The sequence below is a fragment of the Culex pipiens genome, chromosome 2, assembly GCF_016801865.2.
Source record: "Culex pipiens pallens isolate TS chromosome 2, TS_CPP_V2, whole genome shotgun sequence".
NCBI lineage: Eukaryota > Metazoa > Arthropoda > Insecta > Diptera > Culicidae > Culex > Culex pipiens.
The window spans coordinates 104,926,727-104,954,102 of record NC_068938.1 but is presented as its reverse complement, the minus strand read 5'-3'; the positions used below and the strand labels follow the sequence as shown (position 1 = coordinate 104,954,102).

The 27,376-nt window shown below is 34.3% G+C and overlaps 1 protein-coding gene across 6 annotated transcripts in view; it reads left to right on the top strand.

Moving 5' to 3' along the window:
- Positions 1-27,376, top strand: part of LOC120428509 (homeobox protein 2) — a 278,477-nt gene that overhangs the window by 235,445 nt on the left and 15,656 nt on the right. For all 6 annotated transcript variants that reach the window (XM_052707561.1, XM_039593541.2, XM_039593531.2 and 3 more), the window contains 2 exons: positions 25,527-25,633; positions 26,451-26,547. In XM_052707561.1, coding sequence (XP_052563521.1) covers positions 25,527-25,633; positions 26,451-26,547 — 204 coding nt within the window. The remainder of the gene's footprint in view (positions 1-25,526; positions 25,634-26,450; positions 26,548-27,376) is intronic.

The window sequence follows — 27,376 nt, the reverse complement described above, 5'->3', positions numbered from 1 at the left end:
TGCATTTTATCAAAATTCAATTTCAGCGCTTTTTGATTATTTTTTACCTCCAAAATTTATTTTAGTACTTTTTATTGAGTGTTTTTTCGTAAATTTTCAAGAATCACTATTATTTAATTTACAAATTTGATTCATCCCAATTCGAGGACGGCATTGTATGAACATAAAGAATATTTGATGATTGCCTTAGTTTATGAATGTTAGAATGTTAGAATGTTAAGTATTAGTTATTTTCTAAGCAAAACTAGAAAAATCATGGTACTGACATATTAAATAAGTGGAGCAACTCTCTACGAAATCGGTCGATTTCGACCATTTTAATTTTTTGTATTTTTTTATTTGGCTCAAACTTTGTGGGAGCCTTCCCTATGACTAAATAAGCTATTTTGTGTCATTGGTTCACTCATACAAGTCTCCATACAATTTTGGCAGCTGTCCATACAAAAATGGTATGTAAATATTCAAACAACTGTAACTTTTGAGTGAATTTTCTGATCAATTATGTCTTCGGCAAAGTTGTAGGTATTGTTGAGGACTTTTGAGAAAAAAATAGGTACACGAAACAAAAATTTGCAGATTTTTTTATCAACTTTTTTTTCACTAAAACTCAATTTCCCAAAATACGTATTTTTTGATTTTCGAGATTTTTTGATATGTTTTAGGGGACAAAAATTCGAAACTTTTGAGCTATGTATAGAGAAACATGGTCAAAAAATCTGCCGCCAAGTTATGATTTTTTGAAAAAATAGTGATTTTTGGAAAAAAAAATCGAAGTTTCATGCAAAAACAAGTTTGACATTATTTTTTAATGCAAAATTGACTCTACAGCGAAATTTTTGCAGTTTTTAAATTTTTTAAAATAGTGACCATGAGTGACCATTTCTAAAAATATTTTTTTTGGAAAGTTCAGAAAATTTGCTATAAAATTGTATAAGAGACATTGAAGATTGGACCTCGGGTTGCTGAGATAGAGCCGCTTTAAGAAAAAAAAACGAAAATTGAAGTTTTCTAAGTCTCACCAAAACAACCCACCATTTTCTAATGACGATATCTCAGCAACCAATGGTTCGATTTTCAATGTTAATACATGAAACATTTGTGAAATTTTTCGATCTTTTCGAAAAAAAATTTTTTGAAAATTTTAAAATCAAGCCTAACATTTTAAAAGGGCCAAACATTGAATTTAACGCCCATTTAAAATGCTAGTATTGATTTAAAAAATTTCAAAATATTTTTTTCAAAAAGATCGGAAAATTTCACGAATGTTTTTTTTAATAGCATTGAAAATCGGACCATTGGTTGCTGAGATATCGTCATTAGAAAATGGTGGGTTGTTTTGGTGAGACTTAGAAAACTTCAATTTTCGTGTTTCTTTTTCTTAAAGCGGCTCTATCTCAGCAACCCGAGGTCCAATCTTCAATGTCTCTTAGACAATTTTATAGCAAATTTTCTGAACTTTTCTAAAAAAATATTTTTAGAAATGGTCACTCATGGTCACTATTTTTAAAAATTGAAAAACTGCAAAAAAAATCGCTAAAATCAAACTTTCGGTGGCTATATCTTAAAAACGGAGCCCTTTGTCAAAAAAATTGTAATGTGCTTTTCGTTTGCAAACTTAATTTTGCGTTAAAAAATAATGTCAAACTTGTTTTTGCATGAAACTTTGATTTTTTTCCAAAAATCATTGTTTTTTTCAAAAATTCATAACTCGGCGGCAGATTTTTTGACCATGTTTCTCTATAGCTCAAAAGTTGCGGATTTTTGTCCCCTAAAACATATCAAAAAATCTCGAAAATCAAAAAATATGTATTTTGGGAAATTGAGTTTTAGTGAAAAAAAAGTTGATTAAAAAATCTGCAAATTTTTTTTTCCGTGTACCTATTTTTTTCTCAAAAGTCCTCAACAATACCTACAACTTTGCCGAAGACACCAAATTGATCAGAAAATTCACTCAAAAGTTACAGTTGTTTGAATATTTACATACCATTTTTGTATGGACAGCTGCCAAAATTGTATGGAGACTTGTATGGGTGAACCAATGACACAAAATAGCTTATTTGGTCATAGGGAAGGCCCCCACAAAGTTTGAGCCAAATCAAAAAATACAAATAAAATCCATTTCCGGTTTTGGTAGAGAATTGCTCAGTGTTTTTAACAGAACTAATATAAATATCTTGAACAAAGATTGAATCTTTAAAATTAAGTTTTTTGCATGACAAAAATTTGTTTTAAGAAACAAAACTCACATTTCTCGAAGCTTTCATTGTAGCCAACGGGCGTGACATTAGGTCTATGAGTGAAATATAGTCAAGGTGTTTTTTACGGATTTAGCAATTTTTAGACTTAATTCTTATCTTAATTTAATAATAGGGTTGTGTTTCAAGAAACCATTGCTTCTAGAACAAATCCTGTCATTTAAGCAACTGTCTAAAGTTAAGGTAAGTTTTTGGCCAAAAATGACCTTTCAATAAATCGACCTTTTAATAATATTTTAGTAAATTTCTCTGAAACACGATTCACGTGAACAAGTAACACTGTTAGGTGATTTTTATTGCACTCTTCAGGGGCGAAATTGAGTCAATTTTCAAACAATTGACGTTCATTAATCAAATTCCACCTTATTTTCGGAAAATGTTGGTAAGCTATCTAAGAACAATCCAACGTCATAAGTTTGTTTTTCTAAAATCTCTATTATTTATAAAATTCATACAACTCTTACGAATTTCATTTCTCCCTCGACCCAAATCAATGTTTGAAATTGATGAATTAAAAAAAATACTTATTTTGTTCAGCTATTCTCCTTGTACTTTATTTTTACCAAATTAATTCAGTTTAAAAAAAAATAACAAAGGCATGAAAGACATTTAAAAAAAACAGACATAATTCGAAGCTTTTAAAACTTCAAATCAATGCGCTATAAATATTAGTTCTATAGTTTGCACATAAACATAAAATTAAAAAAACGAAATCAAGTTTCAAGAGACTGATTTTTGAACTTAAAGTGAATGCAATATATTTCTCTTTTCATCGGTTTCATCCATTAGGACACCTGTCACTTCTCATTAGAATAGTTAAATCCCAGTACCTACAAGTTTGTGATGAAGTCACCACACCAGCTTAGTCTTCTCTACCTCCCATCATCCCCAACCTTTGATCCCAATTCATGTACATTAGCCTGTCCCATTTTGAGGTCATGTCGAGGAATTTCAGGTGCTCACTTCTTAAATGATAGATTATGATGTTAGGAACAATGTTTTCTTAGACAAGAAAAAATAATAAAATACTTTCTCGCACCCCCTAGTCGATTTACTGAAAAAAGTCACTTTTTTGAACAAATTTTCTAAAATCGCTTGGAATCAATACAAAAACTGTTTCGATCAGGTGTGTATTATCTTCAAACGATAGGTTTTTGTCCATAGATTAAGATGCACTATCAATATTGGACGAAAATTTAAGTTTTTGGACTCTCCCAGGCGGATTTGTGTCGAAAAAATCGCATTTTTTCGAAACTTTTTTCAGAAATGTTCATTTAATTTAGGGTAGCCTATTTTTTCCAGTGAAACCAATACGTGCAGCTTGTAGGAAATTTCATGACGAACATTTTTCCCTCTGAGAAAATGCAATTTCAACACTCCAGAGCCGAGATATTTGAGTTTTAGTGAGGAAAAAAGTGCCAATTTTCAAAATTTCTCAGAATTCTGAAGCAAGGCCTACTAATTACACGATGTAGCAAGCATATGTCTCAGAGGTCAGGGTATGCTTTTTATAGTAATTTTGGCCGCTGAATCCGAATCTGAAATCAAATTTCGTGCAAACAGTGATGTTTTGGAGCTACACCCTTTTGGAATGTTATTTGCGTGTTTAAGAGGCAGTTTTTGTAAATATTGCTCGGTTTGTTCTAAAGGTCGTATCGAGGTGCTCCGATTTGGATGAAACTTTCAGCGTTTGTTTGTCTATACATGAGATGAACTCATGCCAAATATGAGCCCTCTAAGACAAAGGGAAGTGGGGTAAAACGGGCATTGAAGATTGAGGTCCAAAATACATAAAAAATCTTAAAATTGCTCGCATTTAAGTAAAACTTCATCAATTTCAACTATCTTAGATGCATTTGAATGGTCTTTTGAAGCACTTCAAAATGAGCCATAGACATCCAAGATTGGTTTAACTTTTTCTCATAGCTTTTGCAAATTACTGTTAAAAATTGTTTTTTTTTTTAAACCTCAATATATTTTTGCAACAGCCTCCAACACCCATACTCTTTTAGTTCAAGTTAGGGAATTTCATGGACTATAAGCCTACGGTAATAACTTTTTTGGCCAATCGCAGTTTTTCTCATAGTTTTTCGATTTTTCTATAACAAACATTTTACAACGTTAGTTATTGTTCTGTTGTTTAGTCTCACTTTTGTCATATTCGAAATCCTCGGAAAATTCAAACTCCAATGCCCGTTTTACCCCACTTCCCTTTGTCTTAGAGGGCTCATATTTGGCATGAGTTCATCTCATGTATAGACAAACAAACGCTGAAAGTTTCATCCAAATCGGAGCACCTCGATACGACCTCTAGAACAAACCGAGCAATATTTACAAAAACTGCCTCTTAAACACGCAAATAACATTCCAAAAGGGTGTAGCTCCAAAACATCACTGTTTGCACGAAATTTGATTTCAGATTCGGATTCAGCGGCCAAAATTACTATAAAAAGCATACCCTGACCTTTGAGACATATGCTTGCTACATCGTGTAATTAGTAGGCCTTGCTTCAGAATTCTGAGAAATTTTGAAAATTGGCACTTTTTTCCTCACTAAAACTCAAATATCTCGGCTCTGGAGTGTTGAAATTGCATTTTCTCAGAGGGAAAAATGTTCGTCATGAAATTTCCTACAAGCTGCACGTATTGGTTTCACTGGAAAAAATAGGCTACCCTAAATTAAATGAACATTTCTGAAAAAAGTTTCGAAAAAATGCGATTTTTTCGACACAAATCCGCCTGGGAGAGTCCAAAAACTTAAATTTTCGTCCAATATTGATAGTGCATCTTAATCTATGGACAAAAACCTATCGTTTGAAGATAATACACACCTGATCGAAACAGTTTTTGTATTGATTCCAAGCGATTTTAGAAAATTTGTTCAAAAAAGTGACTTTTTTCAGTAAATCGACTAGGGGGTGCGAGAAAGTATTTTATTATTTTTTCTTGTCTAAGAAAACATTGTTCCTAACATCATAATCTACCATTTAAGAAGTGAGCACCTGAAATTCCTCGACATGACCTCAAAATGGGACAGGCTAATGTACATCCTTCGCAGGGAACGAAAACAAGTTGACTCGTGCAAATTTTATCACTTGTTACATACCCTTAACCTGGTGAAGACCCTTCTCTCCAACCTCCTGACCCCCACAACGAGAAGAAGTCACAAATCTTGATTAACTCCTGATCCCGGAGCTTCTAGGGGAGCCAAACTTTTCCTTCTTTTCCCTCCCAAAAAAAAAAGAGCAGAAGAAGAACTTCATCACACCGTCATCATGCAGCAGCAGCAGCTGATGTGAATCCCATCAAGTTCTGGGACATTTGCTGCAGTGGTTCTTAGTGAGTCTGGGGGCAAAAATTCCGCAAAAGACAACCCAAATCTGGATTGCAGCGTCGTCAGCTTGAGCTTCTCCCCGGGAAGAAACGGCGCTGCAGACGGACACGGAACGCATAAATTATGTGATTTTGCCGGGAAAATCCCCTTCTCGGTGTCAACAGCTGGATTGAATTGGGGCAGCAAGGTGGGAAGAGGTTAATGAAAATGGACGTCTTACTAAGGCAATGTGGAGAAATTTTGCTTTGCTTGAAATTTTTACTCTTTAAAAACTAATCCAAGATCATTAAAAAACATCCCTTTCCATATACCGTGCAACAACTTCAAACCTCATAAAAATCGTGAAAATGAGCAATCTGTTGAGCAGCCATTGTTGATTCTCCGATAATCGTCTGTCATTACACCGAAATTGCTTCATCGATTCGCACATCGCACAAAATCGAGCATCAGCTCACAGCTCGAGGAAGAACGTGATGCTATCGCGCGGTCCTCCACTTTGGGATTTTCTCATCCACCACGGCCCTGGTATCTATCGCCCGAAGGCCTTCCACTCCCACTGCCAGGAACCTTCATTTTCTGGCTGACTTTCACCAGATCGGGCACACATTTTACACGAGTCGTGAAAATTTTAAAGCTGTTGATATCAAATCAAATCGTGATGGTACACTGGTTTGCGTGTTGATTATTTCGAGATTTCAGCGGGTTTTCGATTTAAAAAGTGAGTCTGCCCTTAAATAAGAATTCAAACCCAACTTAAAAACTAACTTAATCCACCTATGTGGTTGGAGCCTTCCTCACAACAATGGCTGTACACAAGTTTCATCTATTTTTTAGATCCGGCTTCCAAAAAGTACATCGATATCACTCAAGTGGCCATATCTCGAGACAGGGTTGCCAGATCTTCAATGTTTTGGGCTCGTTGGAAAGGTCTTTTGATAACCTAACCAACAATGGGTCGGATGGTGGATCCGGACATAGTTTACATACATTTAAGTGAGATCCGGCTTCAGAAAAGTACATAAATGTCACTTAAGTGGCCATATCTCGAGACAGGGTTGCCAGATCTTCAAGGTTTTGGGCTCGTTGGAAAGGTCTTTTGATAACCTAACCAACATTGGGTCGGAAGGTGGATCCGGACATAGTTTACATACATTTAAGTGAGATCCGGCTTCAAAAAAGTACATCAATATCACTTAAGTGGCTATATCTCGAGACAGGGTTGCCAGATCTTCAATGTTTTGGACTCGTTGGAAAGGTCTTTTGATAACCTAACCAACGTCAGGTCGGATGATGGACCCGGACATAGTTTACATACAGTTAAGTGAGATCCGGCATCAAAAAAGTACATAAATATCACTTAAGTGGTCATAACTTGAGACAGGGATGCCAGATCATCAATGTATTGGACTCATTGGATAGGTCTTTTGATTACCTATTTAACGATGGGTTGGATGATGGATCCGGATATAGTTTACATACATTTAAGTGAGATCCGGCATCAAAAAAGTACATAAATATCACTTAAGTGGTCATAACTTGAGACAGGGTTACCAGAACTTCAACGTTTTGAACTCGTTGGAAAGGTATTTTGATTACCTATCCAACGATGGGTCGGAAGATGGATCCGGATATAGTTTACATGCATTTAAGTGAGATCCGGCATAAAAAAAGTACATAAATATCACTTAAGTGGTCATAACTCGAGACATGGATGCCAGATCTTCAATGTATTGGACTCATTGGATAGGTCTTTCGATTACCTATCCAACGATGGGTTGGATGATGGATCCGTACATAGTTTACATACATTTAAGTGAGATCCGGCATCAAAAAAGTACATAAATATCACTTAAGTGGTTATAACTTGAGACAGGTTTACCAGAACTTCAACGTTTTGGACTCGTTGGAAAGGTCGTTTGATAACCTAACCAACGATGGGTCGGGTGATGGGTCTGGACATAGTTTACATGCATTTATGTGAGATCCGATTCGCAACACTGACACTTTTTTATACGTAACTTTTGAACTTCTTATCGGATCTTCAAACAATTCAATAGTGCAGTTTGGGGCACCAAACCGGATCGAATGCAACTTATTTGACTCAAATCGGATCAGCCAATGCCGAGAAAACTTGGCAAGAATTTTGAGCACCAAGGGGAATACGCACACACATACACACACACACACAGACATTTGTTTAGTTTTCGATTCTGAGTCGATAGGTATACATGAATATAGGTCTACGAGCTGTTTTTCAAAAGTTCATTTTTCGAGCAGGATTATAGCCTTACCTCAGTGAGGAAGGCAAAAGGCCAACTTTTGGTTTGGTTGAAAATTAGGATGGTTCACGATAGGGGGATTTTGAAAATCTAACTTTTCAGGAATATTTTGTCTTCTAGAAAGTTGTTTTACTTGCTGATCCCAAACCTCAAAATATGACCAATTGGATGCTACAACTAAGCTTAAATTTGTGATATTATTGCTCACAACCAAGTGCGTCGACTTATGGGGGGGGGGAGGGGGGGAAGGCCTTTGTACGGCCGCAAAGGATTTTTAAAAAATAATTTCGCGGCCCTTCTTGACAGAAAAGGTCCTACTTGACAGCTTGTCCCAAGGGGACCATAGTTGATCCATCGAAAATATGTTGTCTTGTCAATTTATTTTTATGCAATAAAATGAAAAAAAAAGTGATCAGAAATGGTTTCGGTCGTGTTTTTTACCGCAAAATTGGCATAGGGCTTCATGACCTTTAATATATTTTTAGGTCATTATTAATCTTTCAGCTTCAAAGTTCAATACCTAGTGAACTAAAAGAAAAAAAAATCTTAGAAAGACGATGCGAACTTTACTTGAAATATGCGAATGTGTGAAACATGTGAATGTGATCACTGAAAGCATTATTTAACTCAAAAATGGACTGCGGCATGCAATTTTACGTCCAATTTTCTTCGGATTGATTTCTGGTTAAACCTACTACGATTTGTGGTTTCGTGATATCGCTGTTTGAAAATGATGATTTTTCACAATTTGCGCAAAAAAAGGAGAAACATTGAGGTGGTGCCAAAAAGAAGGAAGTGCTCCGATTTGGATGAAAATCGGGGTTTTTGGTAGTTTTCGAATGTTTTTATCCATGTGATCTATCAAATTTTAAGCTTGATCAGGAAATGTTTGTGTACGATTGATGTAGAATGATGTAAAAAGATCCATAATGATAGCATGTACAAAAAATACACGGATATCTCAAATCACCAAATATTTAACTGAAATCCTGTAACCCAGTGCTGATATTCTCTCCCACACCGCGCCAGAGATATACTAATGGGCCATGATGGAAACTGTTTACGTGGGTGAGTTGACGCCCGCGTGTCCTCCTCCATCGATCCTCTGACGGCGCCGGCTGGCTCCCACCAAGTCGTAGCTGTTATTATTTAGACGCTCCAACGACGAGGCTGTTTGGGTAAATTTAATTTTTGGTACCTGCCTCATCGACACCACCACCACTCCACCGCTACCTCTACACTGCTGGGAGCTAATCAGATTAGGGTGGTTGCTCGCCTTTTTGCGACGGAACGTGACGCCCCGGTGGATCAGAACTTGATGCGTTCATGCGTGACCCAGTTTTCAGCTGCTGGAGGACGTCGAGGGAATCGAATTTTGAGTGGTAAATTTGCGTAAACATCGCTCGGCTCGTTCTACTTTGTATAATTAGCGTTTTTTGGGGGTGGGAGTGAGTAACTTTTCGAGCGAGGACTAACAATGTGTGGGATGTGTGCATGTAGATTTTGTAGAATCATCGATACCCATCGTTGGATATGGCGTGATTCATGCTGGAATGGTTTTTAATAGGGTTTAAATTTGCCATTAGGTGGGGGAGATGGGGCGAAATTTGCGGAAATTAAACGAGATTGGCAATATGGTGGAAGGGCTTTGATCTAGCACGACCCATTGATGTGATCTGTGTACGATATGATAGATTTATTACACATTATTTTACATCAGTGTTATAAAAACATTCAATGAGCCGAACTCTGAAGTTTTGAGCAATTACACTAGTAGTTTGTTGTTTCCATTTTTAATGTTTATAGGCTATCTAAAAACTGCTATCTCTGTTCAGATTGTATTCTAGATGTTTATCAGTTCTTGGAATTTTAACAATTTTATTGAAACAATAGTTTTTATTACTGTTTCGAAACAAACCCACGTTTTCCCAAAAACATGATTTTTTCGAAAAAATGTCAGCATTGCCAAGCGAATTATGACCAAATAGTGCCGTAGCTCTTAAACTACATTTTTTCTTATCTAAATCAGGGGTGACCAAAATATGGCCCGCGAGGTCATTTTGTGTGGCACGCGGACCCATTTTGAATGATCATGTAAAATTGCCCTAAGACGCATCTGAGCAACTCTCTACGAAATCGGAAATCGGCCGATTTCGACCTTTTTTATTTTTAGTATTTTTGGATTTGACTCAAACTTTGTGGGGGCCTTCCCTAGCAACTCTCTACGAAATCGGAAATCGGCCGATTTCGACCTTTTTTATTTTTAGTATTTTTGGATTTGACTCAAACTTTGTGGGGGCCTTCCCTATGACCAAATAAGCTATTTTGTGTCATTGGTTCACCCATACAAGTCTCCATACAATTTTGGCAGCTGTCCATACAAAAATGGTATGTAAATATTCATACAGCTGTAACTTTTGAGTGAATTTTCTGATCAATTTGGTGTCTTGGGCAAAGTTGTAGGTATTGTTGAGGACTTTTGAGAAAAAAATAGGTAGGGTAGGGTAGTCATCAATGAGACACTTTTGGTTTTTAACATTCAACGATTTTTGTATTTTTTTCATCAGCATGTTTTAATGAGCTTTTTGTTGCAATTTCTTTCTTTTAATGTGTTCTAACATTGACCAAAATATGAGATCGATCCGACCTCTACAGTCAGAGCTATCCAACTGTCTCATTGTAGACGCACTTGGCAGGAACAATAAGACAGGTGGGGAACAATGAGACACTCTACGAAAATCAATACTTTTCTTGTAAAACATCATGTTTTGGTATTGTTCCATTGCAGGTGACTTGCTTTGAACATTTTCAAGCAATTTTGTCAACACGAAACTTCAAGTAACAAAAGTTATACTAAAAAGTATTTAAATTTAGTAAAATCCATTTATTTATACCAAATAACTTTATATTTTTGGTTAAATGAAGTCAAAACTCAATAAATATGCCAAAAATCACTTCCAATTCATGTTTTGAAGGATTTCCCTAGATTTTGAAAAGTTTAATGAAGAAAAATCAAAGTGTCTCATTGTTACCCATGGGCTGAAAAGAGTGGGGAACAATGAGACAGCCCTGGATTCTAAGTATATTCTTAATTTTGGTCAAATCTAATGAAAGGCCATTGTAGCCCAACTCATGCCCTATGAAATGACGAAAGAAATTTGGAGAAATATTAGTTTTTGTTTTATTGGCAGCCTATGAGCGAAAATGTAATTTTCAGTCATAATTTACTTTTACACCCCAAAATCAAACATTTATGAATAACTTTGCAAGGGAGCGTTCATAACCAAAGCCACTATAATGGCAGACGTGTATCCAGTAGACACACCTATGAGCCTGATTGGTTGAAACTACGACTTGTGAGAGCCATTTTATCATTGTTCCCCGTGTCTCATTGATGACTACTCTACCCTACACGGAAAAAACATTTGCAGATTTTTTTCTCAACTTTTTTAGCACTAAAACTCAATTTCCCAAAATACGTATTTTTTGATTTTCGAGATTTTTTGATATGTTTTAGGGGACAAAAATCCGCAACTTTTGAGCCACAGAGAAGCATGGTCAAAAAATCTGCCGCCGAGTTATGAATTTTTGAAAAAATAGTGATTTTTGAAAAAAAAACGAAGTTTCATGCAAAAACAAGTTTGACATTATTTTTTAATGCAAAATTGAATTTACAATCGAAAAGTACTTTACAGGCTCCGTTTTCAAGGTATAGCCACCGAAAGTTTGATTTTAGCGAAATATTTGCAGTTTTTCAATTTTTAAAAATAGTGACCATGAGTGACCATTTCTAAAAATATTTTTTTTGAAAAGTTCCAAAAAAATGTTTTGAAATTTTTTAAATCAAGACAAGCATTTTAAATGAGCGTAATATTCAATGTTTGGCCCTTTTAAAATGTAAGTCTTGATTTAAAAATCTTCAGAGTATTTTTTTCGAAAAGATCGAAAAATTTCACGAATGTTTCATGTATTAACATTGAAAATCGGACCATTAATTGCTGAGATATCGTCATTAGAAAATGGTGGGCTGTTTGGGTGAGACTTAGAAAACTTCAATTTTCGTGTTTCTTTTTCTTTAAGCCGCTGTATCTCAGCAACCAGATGTCCAATCTTCGATGTCTCTTGGACAATTTTATAGCAAATTTTCTGAACTTTTCAAAAAAAATATTTTTAGAAATGGTCACTCATGGTCACTATTTTTAAAAATTGAAAAACTGCAAAATCAAACTTTCGGTGGCTTTATCTTGAAAACGGAGACCTTTATCAAAAAATCTGTAAAGTACTTTTCGATTGCAAATTCAATTTTGCATTATAAAATAATGTCAAAGTTGTTTTTGCATGAAACTTCGAAAAATTAAAATCAAATTATTCGCTCTACAGCATTGCCTTGGCGTTCTCGATTGCGAGATTCCTACTCGAAACTAAGTGTCCGAAGGCTTGATTGTTGAGGCAATTGCAAACCTCTTTTTACACCTTAGCTTCCATCCACCCCGGGATTCGAACTGACGACCTTTGGATTGTTAGTCCAACTGCCTACCAGCGACTCCACCGAGGCAGGACCCAGGGAGACGACTCCTACACCTGGACTGAGCTAACGACCTAACCTTTTGGTTAGTCCGGGGCCAACATTTACTTCCCGTCCGACGGAAGGCGTGATCAGACAAATCTCGTCTCGAAAAATGCCACCGGGACCGTCTGGGATCGAACCCAGGCCGACTGGGTGAGAGGCAATCACGCTTACCCCTACACCACGGTTCCCGGCATTTGTCACCTAAAACATATTTGTCCCCTAAAACATATCGAAACATTTGTCCCCTAAAACATATCGAAAAATCTCGAAAATCAAAAAAACGTATTTTGGGAAATTGAATTTTAGTGTTAAAAAAGTTGAGAAAAAAATCTGCAATTTTTTTCCGTGTACCTATTTTTTCTCAAAAGTCCTCAACAATACCTACAACTTTGCCGAAGACACCAAATTGATCAGAAAATTCACTCAAAAGTTACAGCTGTATGAATATTTACATACCATTTTTGTATGGACAGCTGCCAAAATTGTATGGAGACTTGTATGGGTGGACCAATGACACAAAATAGCTTATTTAGTCATAGGTAAGGCCCCCACAAAGTTTGAGTCAAATAAAAAAATACAAATAAAATCCATTTCCGGTTTTGGTAGAGATTTGCTGAATATTGTTTTTTTTTTGCAAATCAAGTTTTAGTGATAAAAAAATAAACAAAAAAATCACCAATTTTTTTTACCGTGTATCATTTTTTTCCAGTGTAGTTCGTATCCATACCTACAACTTTGCCGAAGACACCAAATCGATCAAAAAATTTCTTCAAAAGATACAGATTTTTGAATTTTCATGCATCATTTTTGTATGGACAGCTGCCAAATTTGTATGGAAAATTATATGGACAAACTAATGATGCAAAATGGCTTCTTTGGGCAATACCGAAGGCACCAAAAAAGTTTCAGTCGGATTAAAAAATACAAAAAATCGAATGACCGAAATCCTAGAGAACTGCTCTGTTTTGAAGGTCTCGGGACCAAAGAGCCTATGTCTGAAAATATTTTATTCGGATTCCTCGGAAAATTTCATATAACATATCAAAAAATGGTGAAGTTATGTTTTCGATACTCTGAGAAACGATTTTTTTGAAGATAAAAACTAGGTTTTTCGACGCGCCACGCGCAAAAATGGAAAATTGACGAAAACAGAAAAAATCGACTTTTTCACTAAAACTGCGATAACTTGAAAATTTCAGCAATGACCTATATATGTTAGGGTACCAAAAGTTGCATTTTTCAATAACGAAAGAATAACTTCACCATTTTTTATATGTAATGTGAAATTTTCCGAGGAATCCGATAAAAATATTTTCAGACAAAGGCTCTTTGGTCCCGAGACCTTCAAAACAGCATTTTAAGTTTTTATACGACCTTTTCAAATGTTAAGCTAGATTTTCGAAACTTCTTACTATTTTTCCTACATAGCCAAACTAATCACCTTTCTTTTGCGTCTAAGATAGCTAAAATCAAATGAAATGTCGCGGAGTTATGATGTTTTGAAAAAAGTGGTTTTTGCGAAAAATGTCGAAAATTGACATTTTTCGGACCACTCTAACACGGCGTAGGTCACCCTTATGGCCAAACAAAAAAAAATACGAGTCTATTTATTTCGGCCAAGAAACCTCCAGAAAAATTTTGAGCCCGATCAGAGAACTTGCTGTTTTCGTGGGGAATTGCTGTATGTTGGTATATTTGGAATTTCTGATTTTCATAAATTTTAATCAATTGATTGGAGGCATTTTTGTACAAAACTGTTTATTTGTTTTTTTTCTTTTTAATATTTTGTTTTTTTAGTTTTGTTGATTCAAATGAAAAAATCACTTTTTTCTCATATGGCTCACAAGCTCATGTGAGCTTAAAATTTGGCTCGCCATTCAAAAACTTTGAACACCCCTGGTCTAAATAGTATCCAAAAATGTTTTTTTTTGTGAAAATTCGATTGAAAAAAACTATGATTTTCAGATAACCGAAATGTGAGCATTTTTAAAACTTGTTAAGTGTTTTTTCGACGGAAAATAGGTTATTTTTCGGAATTCGGAGTAAGCTATTAAATCGGGCATCTAGTTTTACATAAAAGTCCCTTTGACACCAAATTTCTATCTCATCACCGTTTCAGGCTGCAAATTATTGAAAAACACCTCTTTCTTCGCATGTTCAAAAATGCAAGGGGTCGTACCGCTTCTCCGTCACGAGATATCAAAAAAACGGACCTCGGATTCGTGATCAGTGACAAAAGTTACCCCTTAGAACAAAGTTACCAACTTTCCAAAATGAAGAGGGGTCGGGGCAACTTTTCCCGATTTCGTGTGAGTTGGTAGAGAATTACCAATTATTTGGCCTTATAAAATGTTAGTCGTTGTTTTATGTGTAATTCTAGTTTCCTACATAAATTTATGTAAAATTACATCGTAAAGGATGTGAAATTACATCATCGTAATTCCAGGTTTATATTTTTTTTTGTTTTCTATTTTCGATAAAGTCGTTATCATTTTAAACTGTGTCAGCATTTCAACGTTACATTACCAAGAAAAATGGTCCCTTCGCTTGTCTTCGGTTGAATGATACCGGCAGCTCATTAGAATGACGAGTCCCAGTTTTTGAACATTTCCCTCTCAACCATCTGACATCGCTCCAACAAGACATTCAACCTGGGCCGGAAACATTCCCCCAAAAAGGCGGAGCACCGGAGCCCAAAAATGCCATTCCTAGCGTGGTAACCTTCCCCCGGGTGCGACATCCCGGCGTGGCAAAGTGCAATTTTTCAGAAGGAGCCTCACAGACAGACAGTTGTTGGAGGATTTCCCCGGGAGAATGGCTCGTCCTGATGTGTGGTAAAGTCGTTCCGTTGCAATGCTCAGCTCAGGGGCTCGGGTAGGAATCGATTTCACGTGCCTTTTGCTCCGAGGGGCTTTCTGCTGCCGGATAATCGACGGAAAATGAACGACTGAATTTGTACGGAGCAATCTGTCTTTGCTCAGGGAATTCTTTTCTGGCTGGGAGATTTGGGATTCAGTTAATGAGAAAAGAAGTTCTTGAAGTAGCAAAACTCAATTGAAATTTCACTAAATTTAAGAATTGGTACTTCATCAAGAATTCATACACCACAATCAGCTACCACAACAATGAGGTGTGATTTATGATGTGAAAGGTAATTCTTGGGACATAAAATGAAATGATCCTTAAATTTAATCCACCAGTCTACCATCAACCTCCCAAGTCCACAAGTGAAAAAAATCCCTTCCGGAAGCCTCGAAAGTCCTCGCTCATCTTTTTTGCAACCACATCACGTACGATTACAACGGTACTGCGAACAATTCAAAGCAACAGAACGGGGAGGGGCTTTAAAGCTTTTTCGGCATTTGTGTTGTTATTTTGGGGGGCCAAAGCCGAATTCGGAGCCAGAAGAACGACAATGGCCCAATTCTGGCCAAGTGGAGAAGAGGTCCTCCACTGAGAGAGAAAGAGAGAAAGAGACCTCATAAAGACAGGTCCTGTGGACCACAACAGCACAGAGTTGGGGAGGTATTTGTGGAAACAAGACATTTTCGGTTACACAACAGATGATATTGTGGAATGTCTGTTGGTGGGCTCCGAGAGTTGACACTGGTTTGGGCTTTGTTTTGGCACTGTTGAGCCTCGGTTGGTTTGCTGGAAGGACGTAAACTACACGATTAGAAAAAAACTTAGGCAAAACTCATTTTAGGCTTTTACTTATTTTAAATTAAATTCCTCATTAATAATTATTTGAATCAAGTTCAATTTTCTGCAAAAAAAAACCATTTCCCCACAAAAAGAGTGTAGTTCATATCCCCAAATGAGTTTTTGTCCAGCTGCCAGCCAGCGGTTCTAATATTGTCATTTGTCTCGAGCCGTACTTGACACCGACTCCCGAGGTGGGACCATCTTCTCTATTAGGAAGTTTCCAGCAAGTGGGCCTTTCGAATGTTTACTTTCCTGGCGAATAAATCCATCGACCAAAGCCATCGAGGGCGACGGGCCCCCTGGCCAACGAATCACTACAAGTTTGTGGTGTCGGTTGATTCATTTCCACATGGATTTGTCGATTGAGACAATGAGATAAGGGTATTGCTTACGGTTGGGGAAAACGTTATTTTGGTAGGTTTGGGAAAGATGCGAAGATTTATATTTAGGAGTTTGGAGAGGAAGAGAATATCTTCATCAAACAGGTTTGTTTTAAATGTTTCTTTAATTACTAGAATATCTAAATTACACAATAAATAAATCGCCGGAGGGCTTTGTTTATTTTTTTAAAGCTTTGGTAACATATCGAAATCAAATATATGAAAAAGTATTATATGGATCTAAGGGCACTGTTTCGCAGTGAGTACAAATTAAATACATACGGAATGGCATAGAATCATACTGACCGTGTGTGTTCAAAATAGATTGTTAACAATAGTTAAGAAAAAGTTTATGAAAGTCATTATTTTAAACTTCTCAAAGTGTCATGATTTTCTCAATGAACATTATTTTGAATCGAAAACGGAATTCATTTTCGGATTCTTTGGACAATTTTCAACTAAGAGAAGGGTAAAGTAGTTTTTAAACAATAAATAATATGTGTTTTTGAAACACAATTGAAAAAATCTCCAAATTTATAGGCAATTTCAGTTGAACAAATTTCATGTAAAATGTGGAACTTTTGATTCGTGCTTCGAATACAAAGCAGTTCTCCCAGATTTCGGTCATTCGATTTTTTTTGTATTTTTTAATCCGACTGAAACTTTTTTGGTGCCTTCGGTATGCCCAAAATAGCCATTTTGCACCATTAGTTTGTCCATATAATTTTCTATACAAATTTGGCCGCTGGCCATACAAAAATGATGTATGAAAATTCAAAATCTGTATCTTTTGAAAGATTTTTTTTGATCGATTTGGTGTTTTTGGCAAAGTTGTAGGTATGGATATTAGGGTGGGTACGTTTTTCAAAAAATTCTCGGATCAAGTTTTAGTATGGTTCCCCTTGTAGGGCATGCCCATAGGGACTTCCATGCCAAATATCAGCTCATTTGATTGTAAACTGGCTGCGCGCATCAGGCCCATAGGCCATACCATACCAGAAGTTGGCGCGTGATTTTCCCAGACCTGTAGGAGCGTTTGAACAAAAAGTTCCAATTTCCCATAGTAATTCCCATGTAAACTTTAACCCTGATGCGCGCAGCCAGTTTACAATCAAATGAGCTGATATTTGGCATGAAAGTCCCTATGGGCATGTCCTGCAAGGGGAACCATACTAAAACTTGATCCGAGAACTTTTTGAAAAACGTACCCACCCTAATGGATATGGACTGCACTAAAAAAAATGATGCACGGTAAAGAATTTTTGGTGATTTTTTATTTAACTTTTTGTCACTAAAACTTGATTTGCAAAAAACACTATTTTTACTTTTTTATTTTTTGATATGTTTTAGGTTGTGCAGGTTGTGCAAAAAATCTTTGAGCGAGTTATAAATTTTTGAATCAATACTGATTTTTTCAAAAAATCGAAAAATCAGTCGCAAAAATTTTTCAACTTCATTTTTCGATGTAAAATCAAATTTGCAATCAAAAAGTACTTTAGTGAAATTTTGATAAAGTGCACCGTTTTCAAGTTAAATCCATTTTTAGGTGACTTTTTTGAAAATAGTCGAAGTTTTTCATTTTTTTTAAATTAGTGCACATGTTTGCCCACCTTTGAAAAAATATTTTTGAAAAGCTGAGAAAATTTTCTATATTTTGCATTTTTGAACTTTATTGCTACGACCCTTAGTTGCTGAGATATTGCTATGCAAAGGTTTAAAAACAGGAAAATTGATGTTTTCTAAGTCCCACCCAAACAACACACCATTTTCTAATGTCGATATCTCAGCAACTAATGGTCCGATTTTCAATGTTAAACTATGAAACATTCGTGAAATTTTCCGATCTTTTCGAAAAAAATATTTTCAATTTTTTTAAACCAAGACTAACATTTCAAAAGGGCGTAATATTGAATGTTTGGCCCTTTTGAAATGTTAGTCTTGGTTTAAAAATTTTGAAAATATTTTTTTCGAAAAGATCGAAAAATTTCACAAATGTTTCATAGTTTAACATTGAAAATCGGTCCATTAGTTGCTGAGATATCGACATTAGAAAATGGTGTGTTGTTTGGGTGGTACTTAAAAAACATCAATTTTCCTGTTTTTAAACCTTTGCATGGCAATATCTCAGCAACAAAGGGTCGTATCAACAAAGTTTAAAAATGCAAAATATAGAAAAAAATTTCAGCTTTTCAAATATTTTTTTTTCAAAGGTGTGCAAATATGTGCACTAATTTAAAAAAAAAATGAAAAACTACGACTATTTTCAAAAAAGTCACCTAAAAATGGATTTAACTTGAAAACGGTGCACTTTATCAAAATTTCACTAAAGAACTTTTTGATTGTTTTTTTTATTTTACAGTGAAAAATGAAATTGAAAAATTGTTGCGACCAATTTTTCGGTTTCTTGAAAAAAACAGTATCGATTCAAAAATTTATAACTCGCTCAAAGATTTTTTGCACAACCTGGAAATTTCTGAAAAGTTGGCATTTTATGTCCTCTAAAACATATCAAATAATAAAAAATAAAAACAGTATTTTTTTGGAAATCAAGTTTTAGTGACAAAAATTAAATAAAAAATCACCAAAACTTTTTTTACCGTATATCATTTTTTTCAGTGTAGTCCATATCCATACCTACAACTTTGCCGAAGACACCAAATCGATCAAAATATTTCTTCAAAAGATACAGATTTTTGAATTTTCATACATCATTTTTGTATGGACAGCTGCCAAATTTGCATGGAAAATTATATGGACAAACTTATGATCCAAAATGGCTTCTTTGGGCATACCGAAGGCACCAAAAAAGCTTCAGTCGGATTAAAAAATACAAAAATTAAAATTTAAGAAAAAGACCGATTTCGTAGAGAACTGCTCTACAGTATAAAATACAATATAAATCATTAATTTTATAAACAAAACCAATTTTAACAAATTTCACGCCAATTTCCGTCTTTTTACCAATTTTACCTAAAATTTATATGTATTTTGTTAAAAAGCTTATAAACTTAGTCAACTAAATATAAACATAGATTTATTTTCTTAAAAACTTTAGCAGCTACTTTAGTGATGGTACATTTAACGTACAAATAAAGTTTGAACATCTTAATATAATTTTAACAAGAAAAACTAAGACTATCAAAGTCACACTGGAATTCAATCTAAGAAATTTTAACGTAACAATTTTTCTAAAAACTATTGAAAAATCTTGTTTTCCATGGACATGGACTTTGTGTGGCCTATTATGTTGATCAGACTGCTGATTGCTGAGATATTGCCTCTTAAAGTTTGAGGCAGTATTTGTAAATTCTGCTCGGTTTGTTCTAGAGGTCGTATCGAGGTGCTCCGATTTGGATGAAACTTTCAGCGTTTGTTTGTCTATACATGAGATGAACTCATGCCAAATACGAGCCCACTACGACAAAGGGAAATGGGGTAAAACGGACTTTGAAGTTTGAGGTCCAAAAACATAAAAAATCTTAAAATTGCTCGCATTTCCGTAAAATTTTATCAATTCCAACTCTCTTAGATGCATTCGAAAGGTCTTTTGAAGCACTTCAAAATGTGCCAAAGACATCCAGGATTGGTTTGACTTTTTCTCATAGCTTTTGCACATGACTATGACTCCAACACCCATACTCTCAAAGGTCAAAAGTTAGGAAATTTTATGGACTATAAGCCTACGGTATTAACTTTTTGGCCAATCGCAGTTTTTCTCATAATTTTTCGATTTTTCTACAGCAAACATTTTACAACGTTAGTTTTTGCCCTTTAGGCCTACATAGCGGCACTTTTTGGTCTCAATTTTGTCATATTCGGAATCCTCGGAAAATTTCACGTTACTTAGAAGTATTGGAGTGGTAAATTTGATTTAGAAATTAATTAAATAAAACATTTTTGAAAAAAAGAAAAAGATCTTATTTACCCTGTGATCAATACGTCAAATGCTGTATCAAGTAGGCGAAAACCTGTTTCACCCTAATCCAACAAATTGTTAAAAAATATTTTAATTCATTCTAAATGGCAATTTTTCCAATCAAAAATCAAAAACAAATCAAGAAGGTCAAAATCATTTATTTTGTACTTTTTATAATGCTGGGATAGATTTTTAAATTTAGACATTATTCATCCAGAAAAAAAGTTAAAAAAAAACTTCACAATGGGTTTACATTTAACATTGAAAACCTACCAGAAATTGGATCAGATGCACGCACTCACAGATCTCAAAAACTCGACTTAAATCCTGAGATATTCAACTAAAACGGTAAAAACTTCGTACAACATTGACAAATTCCGTATGATGATGGTAATGTTCTGATCAAATTATGCTATTTAAACACTTTCTGCAATTGCAACAAGTTGGCAAAGGGAATTTTTGATTTTTTCATTATAACTCGGAACTCCTGTTTTTCTCAACACTCTAGAAAGTGACATGATACATTATAGCACGATCACATTGAAATGAAGAAAACACCTTTTATTTTTAGTCACCACACTTTCGGTATTTTCTAAAAAAGAATATCAACACTGTCCTCACACATTGTTAGCCATATCGTAACAAACCGCAAGCAAAGTGGATCATCCCTCGGCAAACAACCTCACGCCCGGTTATCTCACAGTTCTGTCACACTTGGTTCAAGTGTGCTTGTCCTGGGTAAACAAATACCGTAATCCATCAGACTCGCTAATCCACTTTTGTTTGTTTTTCCACTTTCCCATTTTTTCCGCTCCTCAATATGCTTCGAGCTGATTATAATCCGATTAAGGGTGGATTATGATTATCGATATTATGATACCAGGGTTGGATTTCACTGCTTGTTTCGCTTCCCCCTCCCAAAACTCAATCGACTCAATCTCTTACTCCAACAACCAATCAACTGATGATCGACAAAGTTACAATAATAATTAAAGAAAATCCCCCCGACGACGGCCAACAACACGGGTGGAGAAATAGTAGTTTATGCAACATGTTGCAAAAAGAGGATTTTTTCAGCACGAGTCGTACATTTATCCAACGAGGTTCACCGAGTTGGATAAATACGAAGAGTGCTGAAAAATCAAGTTTTGCAACGAGTTCCATACAACATTTTTTGCAATTTCGAAAAAACACCCATTGAGAGTAATTTTAAGTCAAATTTTCATGTATTTTGTCAATAAATCGATTAAATCAAAAAAATGTTGAAAAGTGTTACTCTTCGAAACAAGTGCTGAAAAGTTCAACTTTTCAGCACCCATTTGAGTGCTGAAAAGTGGAACTTTTCAGCATTTATTTTGAAAAGTGTTGCCATTTGATTCTGTTATTTTTGGTACAGAAAAGTAGGCTATTTCGTCGTTCAAGAATGACAGGAAAAGTAAGTAGTTTCACGACGGAATTGCAAAAATGACTTTTCCTGTTATCACAAGCACAACGGTGAAACTTCAAGCAAAAACAAACTTTTATTAACAATTTCTGGCCGACGTGTGTGTGTGTTTGTGTGCACGCGCTTCGTACAAATACTCATATGAAAGTGAAACGGTCCGGAAAGTATTAAATATCCAATCATCGCATCCTTCTCCTCGAATCTGTCCCAAAGTGGGAGAGAGCAGCTTGATGGGAAGATTTTTCCCGAAAGAATTTTCCGACGAAGACGAAACGATAGTCGATCACATTCCTTCTCCTTCCAACCCCCCCTCGGGAGACAATAATGGATAACCGGCAGCGGGGCAAAAGAAAAACGAATTTTCTTTGGCTTTGGCAACAGAAGAAAGAAAAAAACGAGAGTGAAGAAGAAGGATTCGAGCTTTTAGGCAAGGGGAAAGCTAATAATTCTTTCCGATTGCATGTGCAATAAAATGTTTTTCCTTCTGAACCCTCCAGGGGGAATGCTCCAATAACTTTCTTTTCGAGGAAAAAGGGGAAACCAAAACCTAACGATTGCATAATTCCAAGCACGAATTATGCAATTTACCATGGCGAGACAAGAGAGAACGTTTGTAAAAGTTTTCCCCTTTAACACTTTTTTCCTGCTTTCTAAATTTTACCATCATAAATTTTAAAATTAGCACCCTCAACTTTTCCGTTGTACGGAAGCGATGGTTGTTCCTGAACCTCCTCCTCCCCCAGCGGCCAAAGTTCAACCAACAGCAGCAAGAAAGCGTCAAGTGGAAATCAAGATCCGGAAAGTTTTCCTTCTTGTGGAAAAACGACGTGATGAATGAAATGGGGAAGCTTTCTTTCCCGAGCTGGAATAATAATAGAATAACCTGAACAACATTTTAGGTGTTCAAATACTCATAAATATAATCAATAATACAAAAATAAAAATATACAAAAAACAAAAAAAAAATCAAAAGATTCAAAAAAATCAAAAAAACAAAATAAAATACAAAAGTACAAAAAAAAAAAACAAAAAAAATTAAATACAAAAATACAAAAATACAAAATAAAATACAAAAGTACAAAAAAAAACAAAAAAAAATAAAATACAAAAATACAAAAATACAAAAATACAAAAATACAAAAATACAAAAATACAAAAATACAAAAATACAAAAATACAAAAATACAAAAATACAAAAATACAAAAATACAAAAATACAAAAATACAAAAATACAAAAATACAAAAATACAAAAATACAAAAATACAAAAATACAAAAATACAAAAATACAAAAATACAAAAATACAAAAATACAAAAATACAAAAATACAAAAATACAAAATACAAAAATACAAAAATACAAAAATACAAAAATACAAAAATACAAAAATACAAAAATACAAAAATACAAAAATACAAAATACAAAAATACAAAAATACAAAAATACAAAAATACAAAAATACAAAAATACAAAAATACAAAAATACAAAAATACAAAAATACAAAAATACAAAAATACAAAATACAAAAATACAAAAATACAAAAATACAAAAATACAAAAATACAAAAATACAAAAATACAAAAATACAAAAATACAAAAATACAAAAATACAAAAATACAAAAATACAAAAATACAAAAATACAAAAATACAAAAATACAAAAATACAAAAATACAAAAATACAAAAATACAAAAATACAAAAATACAAAAATACAAAATACAAAATACAAAAATACAAAAATACAAAAATACAAAAATACAAAAATACAAAATACAAAAATACAAAAATACAAAAATACAAAAATACAAAAATACAAAAATACAAAAATACAAAAATACAAAAATACAAAAATACAAAAATACAAAAATACAAAAATACAAAAATACAAAAATACAAAAATACAAAAATACAAAAATACAAAAATACAAAAATACAAAAATACAAAAATACAAAAATACAAAAATACAAAAATACAAAAATACAAAAATACAAAAATACAAAAATACAAAAATACAAAAATACAAAAATACAAAAATACAAAAATACAAAAATACAAAAATACAAAAATACAAAAATACAAAAATACAAAAATACAAAAATACAAAATACAAAAATACAAAAATACAAAAATACAAAAATACAAAAATACAAAATACAAAATACAAAAATACAAAAATACAAAAATACAAAAATACAAAAATACAAAAATACAAAAATACAAAAATACAAAAATACAAAAATACAAAAATACAAAAATACAAAAATACAAAAATACAAAAATACAAAAATACAAAAATACAAAAATACAAAAATACAAAAATACAAAAATACAAAAATACAAAAATACAAAAATACAAAAATACAAAAATACAAAAATACAAAAATACAAAAATACAAAAATACAAAAATACTAAAATACAAAAATACTAAAATACTAAAATACAAAAATACAAAAAAAAAAATACAAAAATACAAAAATACAAAAATACAAAAGTACAAAAGTACAAAAGTACAAAAGTACAAAAGTACAAAAGTACAAAAGTACAAAAGTACAAAAGTACAAAAGTACAAAAGTACAAAAGTACAAAAGTACAAAAGTACAAAAGTACAAAAGTACAAAAGTACAAAAGTACAAAAGTACAAAAGTACAAAAGTACAAAAGTACAAAAGTACAAAAGTACAAAAGTACAAAAGTACAAAAGTACAAAATACATAAACAAATCACTCTAATTCCATTATTACCACTGTTTCCTCCATGACCCAAAGTCCAACTGTATTCCATATTTTATGTAAGAGCATATAAAGCATTCCAAGCGAAGAAAAAAACTTTTATTTCGTTGCCCTCGCTTTCTTCTCTGAAAACCCTCGCGGCTACAACAGGAAAAAGCTTCCACCAGGTCCAAGACCAGCTCCGACCAGCCAATCGTTGCACTCCGGAAATATCCTGAAAACAACAGAAACTAAAGCTCGCAAACGGCGTTGAATGAGTGAAAACTGACGCTGCAAGGGGGGAAAAGTTCGTCATCAGCTGTTTTTCGCACGTTCTCACTCTGTGCGATGGCCATAACGAGAAAGTTTTCCACTTTTCAACGATGAAATGGAAAGGAAAACTCTTCTTTTACTCTGCTTTGTGTTCGCCCCTCAGGACGCAAAAGTGAGCACAGTCCAAGTGCAAAGTGGTTCCTTTTTTTGCGCGTTTTGAAGTGTTCTGATTTTATTTCAGCTGCAAACAGGATTCAGACTCAAGAGGTTCTTGGGAATTTCCTAAGAGGAAACTGGAATTATAGTAAAATGGTTGAATGATGTTGCTCAATTTACTACCCAGAAAAAAGGTAAAAAAAATATTTTTAGTATCAATGCTGCATTAAGATATCTCAGAGCCATCCTTTTAACTTTAATTCACCCAATTTCGACAAGATAAAACCAGATGCACAAAAGAACGCCAAATTTATTGTAATGCCCTGTGAAAATGTTCGCTTTGTCTCATCTTCCAAAACCCCTTTCTCCACTCGCACTCTTCAATGGAACATTAAAACACAATACTTTGCGTTCTCTCCCTTTTTCTCAATGGAGCAAGGAAATTGAACTACCAAGACATTTTAATTTTAATAATATTCTCTTCTTTTCTCCTTTGCAGAAGTCCCTCCTAATTGGACGCATCCCGGTGGCCCAGATGACCGGACCGATCAAACGAGGCCTGCTCTGGCAGCAGCGGGACCGACTCTTCTCCAGATGGAAGGAAAGGTCTGTATCGAAAGGGTTTGGGGGAGAGAGGGTTGAATTATTGAATGAAATCGTGGTGGCCCAGATAATGAGATGCATAACTTTTACTTTGTTGGACATGATTTCTTTGTCAAATTTGATTATCTCTTTGAATTTATTTTAAAATTCTGTTTACTACTTCTGATTTTTATATAAGTCACTATAACAGAATCTTTATTATAAAATTAACCTTTTAAAAAAGTCTTAACAACTTGTCTGTGAAGAAACTTCCAAAGAGATAAAAACTGGGGAGATCTGGCTTTCGGTGTCATCCTTTTTCGCACTACTAAACTGGTGAAATTGTCTCGCCTGGCATTCGAAAGGAAAGCAGTTGCAGGAGAAGAAAAGGATTCTTTCTTTTCCCCTTCTTTTGTCAGCGACAGAAGCGACACGAGGACGAGTGATCAAACATTTACGAGCGCGCTAATTTCATGACTTTCCGTGACTTGACTGTCCGTGAAGGATTTCACGGTGACATTTACGATGATTTTGTGCAGTAGCCATACAATATTGAAAAAAAACTTATTATTTGAACAAAATCACACTGAAATTAATATCTTTCGTTAATTTTTTTTTAAATGACCCCACCGTGAACAGAACAAAAAGGAATGACACCCAAAAGTAAGGTTCGTCGCGTGCTGCCAGAGAAAAAAAAAACAAAACAAAACAATCAACCACCAAATGGCGAGGGAAATTTGAGCAACAGAGAGATAAAACCGTCAACCTAATGAGGCGGCGCTGACGGTATTGTGTGACTGTTTCTGACTTCTTCTTTTTTGTTTGTTACGATTATTTGCAGATATTTCATCCTGACACGTGATTATCTAAACTGCTTCAAACGGTCGTCCGGATCGGCGTCGGAGAAAATTTCCGACATGGGACAGTTTATCTTTAAGGTGAGTTGTTTGAAATGGTTTGAAATTAATTACGAGAAACAATGAGAGTTGATCAGAGAGATTTTTTATAGAAATACTGGTGATTCTATCTTGTTAGGTCGGAAAAAATCATTAAAGAGCGAAAAACATTTTTTTTAATTCAAAAAAAAATCTGCAAAAAAAAATCTTCTAGGTGCTCATCAAAATGATTATGACATTTTGACAAGCAATTATATTAATCGAAAGTTATATTTTCGTCCTGACTGAAATCTTAGTTGAATTTCCTAAGCTAGCCATATCTTAACAAAAATCTACAACAGACAGTGCTAAGGAAACTTGGGAAGAATGTTGATCACCATCAGCAGTTTTTAAGCACTTTAAAGTTTCAAACCGATGTACTTTTTTTAAGTACTATGGCTGTTCTAGTATAATCCAATCGAAAGTACCAACATATTTTGTTAAAACATGGTTAATTCTGTAGTCCCGAATCACCCCAGATGACGGCATCTAAAAATCAGCACGCAAATAAACATTTGTTTAGTTATGCGTCGAAAGATACACATAAAGGAAAGGAAACTATATATTTTTATCTCAGTGAAAATAGTCTTTCTGACTAGTCCTGAATAAACCTTAAATTTTGCAGATTTTGTTTCATCGGCAAAGTTGTAGGAATGGATGCCGACAATTTAGAAATAATGGATACTCGGAAAAATGCCGATTGTTAAATTAAAAATTGGAAATCTTACCAAAACAATAGATTGACTTTAGCTAGGGCGTCCAATTTTCCCGGGTTTTGAATTTCCCGGGAAACGGGAAAAATATTTTTTGAATCCCGGGAATTCCCGGGATC